This window comes from Salmo salar, chromosome ssa26 (assembly GCF_905237065.1).
Source record: "Salmo salar chromosome ssa26, Ssal_v3.1, whole genome shotgun sequence".
Classification (NCBI taxonomy): Eukaryota; Metazoa; Chordata; class Actinopteri; order Salmoniformes; family Salmonidae; genus Salmo; species Salmo salar.
Genome location: NC_059467.1, coordinates 49,259,928 through 49,268,679, shown reverse-complemented (window position 1 = coordinate 49,268,679; position 8,752 = coordinate 49,259,928). Strand labels below are relative to the sequence as shown.

General features: G+C 45.8%; 1 protein-coding gene across 2 annotated transcripts in view; it reads right to left on the bottom strand.

Annotated features, from left to right (window-relative positions):
* The window catches only part of LOC106587993 (tetraspanin-18), a 74,649-nt gene that overhangs the window by 177 nt on the left and 65,720 nt on the right, over positions 1–8,752 (bottom strand). For both annotated transcript variants that reach the window (XM_045708757.1, XM_045708758.1), the window contains exons 4-9: positions 7,006–7,200; positions 5,796–5,870; positions 5,303–5,401; positions 3,025–3,204; positions 2,480–2,563; positions 1–225 (exon numbers count right to left, since the gene is read on the bottom strand). The exon at positions 1–225 is cut by the window's left edge and continues 177 nt beyond it. In XM_045708757.1, the coding sequence (XP_045564713.1) occupies positions 175–225; positions 2,480–2,563; positions 3,025–3,204; positions 5,303–5,401; positions 5,796–5,870; positions 7,006–7,200 (684 nt within the window). In that variant the 3' untranslated portion in view covers positions 1–174. The remainder of the gene's footprint in view (positions 226–2,479; positions 2,564–3,024; positions 3,205–5,302; positions 5,402–5,795; positions 5,871–7,005; positions 7,201–8,752) is intronic.

The window sequence follows — 8,752 nt, the reverse complement described above, 5'->3', positions numbered from 1 at the left end:
TTCGGCTCTGTTCTCCTAACATCTGATTTATAATCTACAGGTGGGTATCTTTCGGCTCTGTTCTCCTAACATCTGATTTATAATCTACAGGTGGGTATCTTTCGGCTCTCTTCTCCTTCGTCAGTCTGTGTCCCTTTGTTGAGTGTCTTCCTGGGGTTGTGTGTGTTGTCAGGGTTACTGGTCGATTCCTCTGAACAGACACATGGCAAACACCATGGCAAACAGCTGAGAGAACAAGGGAGACAGTTTAGGAAGGGTTAGGAGGATCACTGAAATGTTTTGTCACTATTGGCAAACATTGTAGCTAGATTACTTACTGATGTACTCAAACAAAAAGTTAGAGGGATTGAATCCACAGTGTAGCGGGGAAAGTAGGCCAATACTCTATGTTCTATAGCAAGGCAGCCCAACCCTCTTCCTGGACATCTACTGTTCTGTGGGTTTTCAGTCCAACCCTCTTCCTGGAGATCTACTGTCCTGTGGGTTTTCAGTCCAACCCTAATTTAACACACCTGATTCTACTAAGTTCAGGGTTGGACTGAAAACCTACAGGACGGTAGATCTCCAGGAAGAGGGTTGGACTGAAAACCTACAGGACAGTAGATCTCCAGGAAGAGGGTTGGACTGAAAACCCACAGGACGGTAGATCTCCAGGAAGAGGGTTGGACTGAAAACCTACAGGACAGTAGATCTCCAGGAAGAGGGTTGGACTGAAAACCTACAGGACAGTAGATCTCCAGGAAGAGGTTTGGACTGAAAACCTACAGGACGGTAGATCTCCAGGAAGAGGGTTGGACTGAAAACCTACAGGACGGTAGATCTCCAGGAAGAGGGTTGGACTGAAAACCTACAGGACGGTAGATCTCCAGGAAGAGGGTTGGACTGAAAACCTACAGGACGGTAGATCTCCAGGAAGAGGGTTGGACTGAAAACCTACAGGACGGTAGATCTCCAGGAAGAGGGTTGGACTGAAAACCTACAGGACGGTAGATCTCCAGGAAGAGGGTTGGACTGAAAACCCACAGGACGGTAGATCTCCAGGAAGAGGTTTGGACTGAAAACCTACAGGACAGTAGATCTCCAGGAAGAGGGTTGGACTGAAAACCTACAGGACGGTAGATCTCCAAGAAGAGGGTTGGACTGAAAACCCACAGGACGGTAGATCTCCAGGAAGAGGGTTGGACTGAAAACCTACAGGACAGTAGATCTCCAGGAAGAGGGTTGGACTGAAAACCTACAGGACGGTAGATCTCCAGGAAGAGGGTTGGACTGAAAACCTACAGGACGGTAGATCTCCAGGAAGAGGGTTGGACTGAAAACCTACAGGACAGTAGATCTCCAGGAAGAGGGTTGGGCAGCTCTGCCCAGGAAGAGGGTTGGACTGAAAACCTACAGGACGGTAGATCTCCAGGAAGAGGGTTGGACTGAAAACCTACAGGACAGTAGATCTCCAGGAAGAGGGTTGGGCAGCTCTGCCCAGGAAGAGGGTCGGACTGAAAACCTACAGGACGGTAGATCTCCAGGAAGAGGGTTGGACTGAAAACCTACAGGACAGTAGATCTCCAGGAAGAGGGTTGGACTGAAAACCTACAGGACAGTAGATCTCCAGGAAGAGGGTTGTTGCGGAAGAGGGACTGAAAACCTACAGGACAGTACATCTCCAGGAAGAGGGTTGGACTGAAAACCTACAGGACGGTAGATCTCCAGGAAGAGGGTTGGACTGAAAACCCACAGGACGGTAGATCTCCAGGAAGAGGGTTGGACTGAAAACCCACAGGACGGTAGATCTCCAGGAAGAGGGTTGGACTGAAAACCTACAGGACGGTAGATCTCCAGGAAGAGGGTTGGACTGAAAACCTACAGGACGGTAGATCTCCAGGAAGAGGGTTGGACTGAAAACCTACAGGACGGTAGATCTCCAGGAAGAGGGTTGGCTGCACAGGACGATCTGCCCAGGAAGAGGGTCGGACTGAAAACCTACAGGACGGTAGATCTCCAGGAAGAGGGTTGGACTAAAAACCTACAGGACGGTAGATCTCCAGGAAGAGGGTTGGGCTGAAAACCTACAGGACAGTAGAGCTCAGGGGGTTGGGCAGCTCTGCCCAGGAAGAGGGTTGGACTGAAAACCTACAGGACGGTAGATCTCCAGGAAGAGGGTTGGACTTAAAACCTACAGGACGGTAGAGCTCCAGGAAGAGGGTTGGGCTGAAAACCTACAGGACGGTAGAGCTCCAGGAAGAGGGTTGGGCTATCCTGGTCTAAAGTAACATTGACTGTTAGGTCATTCCAGTTCTGCCCACTAGATGGCCTCATTCCACACTTCTTGCAGTAAATGTACAGCACATTGTGGACACCACTGGTGGGTCTTATTACTAGGAAATGCCTGGCAATCTAACTAACAATAATCCTGGAGAGAAAAAACTAAAGAACTAAAGATGGACCTGCTCTACAAGACCAGGAGAAACCCTTGAGAACGTACTTCAATCGTCAAGACAACAATGGCCAGAGCTCCTGCCATGTAGATATACGTCTCAAAATAGTCCACCACCGCTGAGTAACAACCCTGGAGAGAGAGAGAGAGAGAGAGAGAGAGAGAGAGAGAGAGAGAGAGAGAGAGAGAGAGAGAGAGACAGAGACAGACAGACAGAGAGGGAGACAGAGAGGGAGACAGACAGACAGAGAGAGAGGGAGGGAGACAGAGAGAAACATGGGCATTAGAGAAACAGTATATAGAACGGTATACATTAAAGAGTACTGTAATATTGAGGAGCTGGCCAAAGCATGCAAGACTTGGTTCCAAGACAACTGTAATATAGTGAATAGCAGGTCCTGCTGGCGTCACATTTCATGTTAACCACATTGGAAAACTAACACTTCTGAGTCATTGTGAACATAACAAACAGAAATCCCACAGACACACACAGACACACACACACACACACACACACACACACACACACACACACACACACACACACACACACACACACACACACACACACACACACACAGGTTTCTTGTTACCTTGTTGTAGCGGAGCTCCATGCTTCCCTTCTGACACTCGTCCCTGCTGAGGTCATCCACCGCATCGCCAGGGTGACCGTTGCCCTGGCAACACATCCCAGGAACCATCTTGTCTGGGCTGAGGAGCCTGAACAGGCTTTCCTCAAAGTCCTCCGGGCTGTTCACCCCACAGCAGTCAAACTATACAGACAGAGACATGGTAGATCAGTACTGTTCTATACAGACAGACAGAGACATGGTAGATCAGTACTGTTCTATACAGACAGAGAGACATGGTAGATCAGTACTGTTCTATACAGACAGAGACATGGTAGATCAGTACTGTTCTATACAGATAGACAGAGACATGGTAGATCAGTACTGTTCTATACAGACAGACAGAGACATGGTAGATCAGTACTGTTCTATACAGACAGACAGAGACATGGTAGATCAGTACTGTTCTATACAGACAGAGAGACATGGTAGATCAGTACTGTTCTATACAGACAGACAGAGACATGGTAGATCAGTACTGTTCTATACAGACAGACAGAGACATGGTAGATCAGTACTGTTCTATACAGACAGACAGAGACATGGTAGATCAGTACTGTTCTATACAGACAGACAGAGACATGGTAGATCAGTACTGTTCTATACAGACAGAGACATGGTAGATCAGTACTGTTCTATACAGACAGACAGAGACATGGTAGATCAGTACTGTTCTATACAGACAGACAGAGACATGGTAGATCAGTACTGTTCTATACAGACAGACAGAGACATGGTAGATCAGTACTGATGTTCTATACAGACAGACAGAGACATGGTAGATCAGTACTGTTCTATACAGACAGACAGAGACATGGTAGATCAGTACTGTTCTATACAGACAGAGACATGGTAGATCAGTACTGTTCTATACAGACAGACAGAGACATGGTAGATCAGTACTGTTCTATACAGACAGAGAGACATGGTAGATCAGTACTGTATAGTGATGTTCTATACAGACAGACAGAGAGACATGGTAGATCAGTAATGTATAGTGATGTTCTATACAGACAGACAGAGACATGGTAGATCAGTACTGTTCTATACAGACAGAGAGACATGGTAGATCAGTACTGTATAGTGATGTTCTATACAGACAGACAGAGACATGGTAGATCAGTACTGTTCTATACAGACAGAGAGACATGGTAGATCAGTACTGTTCTATACAGACAGAGAGACATGGTAGATCAGTACTGTTCTATACAGACAGAGAGACATGGTAGATCAGTACTGTTCTATACAGACAGACAGAGACATGGTAGATCAGTACTGTTCTATACAGACAGAGAGACATGGTAGATCAGTACTGTATAGTGATGTTCTATACAGACAGACAGAGACATGGTAGATCAGTACTGTATAGTGATGTTCTATACAGACAGACAGAGAGACATGGTAGATCAGTACTGTATAGTGATGTTCTATACAGACAGACAGAGACATGGTAGATCAGTACTGTATAGTGATGTTCTATACAGACAGACAGAGAGACATGGTAGATCAGTACTGTATAGTGATGTTCTATACAGACAGACAGAGACATGGTAGATCAGTACTGTTCTATACAGACAGAGAGACATGGTAGATCAGTACTGTATAGTGATGTTCTATACAGACAGACGAGAGACATGGTAGATCAGTACTGTAATGATGTTCTATACAGACAGAGACATGGTAGATCAGTACTGTTCTATACAGACAGACAGAGAGACATGGTAGATCAGTACTGTATAGTGATGTTCTATACAGACAGAGACATGGTAGATCAGTACTGTATAGTGATGTTCTATACAGACAGAGAGACATGGTAGATCAGTACTGTATAGTGATGTTCTATACAGACAGACAGAGACATGGTAGATCAGTACTGTATAGTGATGTTCTATACAGACAGAGAGACATGGTAGATCAGTACTGTATAGTGATGTTCTATACAGACAGAGAGACATGGTAGATCAGTACTGTATAGTGATGTTCTATACAGACAGAGAGACATGGTAGATCAGTACTGTATAGTGATGTTCTATACAGACAGAGAGACATGGTAGATCAGTACTGTTCTATACAGACAGAGAGACATGGTAGATCAGTACTGTATAGTGATGTTCTATACAGACAGAGAGACATGGTAGATCAGTACTGTATAGTGATGTTCTATACAGACAGAGAGAGGCTGATAGTAATAACGGACAGAGTGGACTGTCTCTGGAGCCGTGGACCCTGACAGGAGTCTTACGGTGGTCATGAGGGCGTTCCAGGTGGAGGTGAAGACGTCGGTGTTGTTGTGTCCCTGGTAGTGTCTCTTCAGATCTCTGGTAAACTTCTCTCTGGTGAGCTGCACGATAAAGAAACGTGCCTTTAGGATTCTACCGAATACTTCAGATGTCCTTTTAAAACCACGGCAACCTCTTAATTGTCTTGATACCTTTGGCCCGAATCTAATTGAGAATCGTTACCAGGTGCTTTACGGTGAGTTTGTTTGCTTGGACAAGCCCATTACTGTAGCAATGCCACGATACTGTTTCCCTGTTCTAGTTGATTCCTCGAAGCACTTTCAGTAAAGATTCTCCCATGGCAGGTTTGTTTGACAACCCCATAACAGGCGTCCCTCATGGTCATATCTGGGACTGATGTCTGATAGGGTAGGTCCACCCTGTCCTAATATGGGACGTAACGTCCTAATAAAGTTACCTGATTCCAATCAGAGACAGAAACAGGGAAGCACTCACATGCTCCCGGAATATGAAGGCCAAGATGGCTGCTGCTAACTCTGCCAGGAAGATGACCAGGATGAGCATGAAGAACTGAGGAGAGGGAGAGAGAAGAGGGACAATCAGAACATTGACTTCATTCACTAAACACATTAGATTTTTAAAATAAAATAATGGATGCTAACATATGGAACCTCATGAATAAAACTCAATATACAGACAGAGAGATCGAATCCCCGAGCTGACAAGGTACAAATCTGTCTTTCTTCCCCTGAACAAGGCAATTAACCCACTGTTCCTTGGCCGTCATTGAAAAGAAGAATTTGTTCTTAACTGACTTGCCTAGCTAAATAAAGGTAAAATAAATAATAAATAAAATATAAGTCAAAGGTCTCTTCTGTTTCAGTGACCAATAATTAACACATCATCATTTAGTCCACTAGGTGGCACTATTCCTTATATCGTTGTACTACCTGAATAGCCCAGTGTTTTCCAGCACGGGGCTCCAAGTTACCACCTGAGCCATCTATATAGGCAACCATAATGATTAGTGTAGACGGGATGAAGGGTCAGAAGGGAAATAGCTGTCACCTGATTGGTTTTCACACAGCTTATCAGCGATATCCAATTACCTGCACTGCTTTATGTCATTTGACATGCTGACAAACCAACAGCGCTAACCAATCATAATGTAGAGTAGTTCACTTACAAAGAGCAGCAGCCCAGGAATGTTTATAGCACTATTATAACACTCTGAACTTACAAAGAGCATCAGCCCAGGAATGTTTATAGCACTATTATAACACTCTGGAAGAGCAGCAGCCCAGGAATGTTTATAGCACCATTATAACACTCTGAACTTACAAAGAGCAGCAGCCCAGGAATGTTTATAGCACTATTATAACACTCTGGAAGAGCAGCAGCCCAGGAATGTTTATAGCACCATTATAACACTCTGAACTTACAAAGAGCAGCAGCCCAGGAATGTTTATAGCACTATTATAACACTCTGAACTTACAAAGAGCAGCAGCCCAGGAATGTTTATAGCACTATTATAACACTCTGAACTTACAAAGAGCATCAGCCCAGGAATGTTTATAGCACTATTATAACACTCTGGAAGAGCAGCAGCCCAGGAATGTTTATAGCACCATTATAACACTCTGAACTTACAAAGAGCAGCAGCCCAGGAATGTTTATAGCACTATTATAACACTCTGAACTTACAAAGAGCAGCAGACACTTGTTCTCCCGGATGGCTCCGCAGCAGCCCAGGAAGCCGAGGAGGAAGAGCATTGCCCCCATGGCCAGGATGATGTAGACCCCAGTGAAGAGCAGAGGGTTGGCTGCTACGATCTCCCTGAAGCCCATAGGGTCCACCAGTACCCACACACCCACACCAAGCAGGAAGGAGCCTCCTAACTGGACCACACACACAGAGAGAGAGGGAGCCAATCAGAATAGGAGAGACACACAGGCAGCCAATCAGAACAGAGTACAGCCAGGAAGTAGGAAGTATAGTAGGAAGTAGATGTCTAATTTAACTGGGAGAGGCTATACCGACATATCCTGTGCCCAAGTTGATGATGCTTGTCACTCAAGCATAATCGGGTGGATGGATTATCTTGGCAAAGGAGAAATGCTCAGTAACAGGGATGTAAACAAATTTGTGCACAAAATTGGAGAGAAATAAGCTTTTTGTGCGTATGGAACATTTCTGGGATTTTTTTATTTTAGCTGATGAAACATGGGACCAACACTTTACATGTTGCGTTTCTATTCTTGTTCAGTGCAGCATCAGACAGCAGGACATCAGACAGCAGGACATCAGACAGCAGGACATCAGACAGCAGAACATCAGACAGCAGAACATCAGACAGCAGGACATCAGACAGCAGAACATCAGACAGCAGGACATCAGACAGCAGAACATCAGAACATCAGACAGCAGGACATCAGACAGCAGAACATCAGACAGCAGAACATCAGACAGCAGGACATCAGACAGCAGACAGCAGACATCAGGACATCAGAACATCAGACAGCAGGACATGAGACAGCAGAACATCAGACAGCAGGACATCAGACAGCAGGACATCAGACAGCAGAACATCAGACAGCAGGACATCAGGACATCAGACAGCAGGACATCAGACAGCAGGACATCAGACAGCAGGACATCAGACAGCAGACAGCAGAACATCAGACAGCAGAACATCAGACAGCAGAACATCAGACAGCAGAACATCAGGACATCAGACAGCAGGACATCAGACAGCAGAACATCAGACAGCAGGACATCAGACAGCAGGACATCAGACAGCAGAACATCAGACAGCAGGACATCAGACAGCAGGACATCAGGACATCAGACAGCAGGACATCAGACAGCAGGACATCAGGACATCAGACAGCAGGACATCAGACAGCAGGACATCAGACAGCAGGACATCAGGACATCAGACAGCAGAACATCAGACAGCAGAACATCAGACAGCAGGACATCAGGACATCAGACAGCAGGACATCAGACAGCAGGACATCAGACAGCAGGACATCAGACAGCAGAACATCAGGACATCAGACAGCAGGACATCAGACAGCAGGACATCAGACAGCAGGACATCAGACAGCAGGACATCAGGACATCAGACAGCAGAACATCAGACAGCAGGACATCAGACAGCAGGACATCAGACAGCAGGACATCAGACAGCAGGACATCAGACAGCAGGACATCAGACAGCAGGACATCAGACAGCAGGACATCAGACAGCAGGACATCAGACAGCAGGACATCAGACAGCAGGACATCAGACAGCAGAACATCAGACAGCAGACAGCAGAACATCAGACAGCAGAACATCAGACAGCAGGACATCAGACAGCAGAACATCAGACAGCAGAACATCAGACAGCAGGACATCAGACAGCAGAACATCAGACAGCAGAACATCAGGACATCAGACAGCAG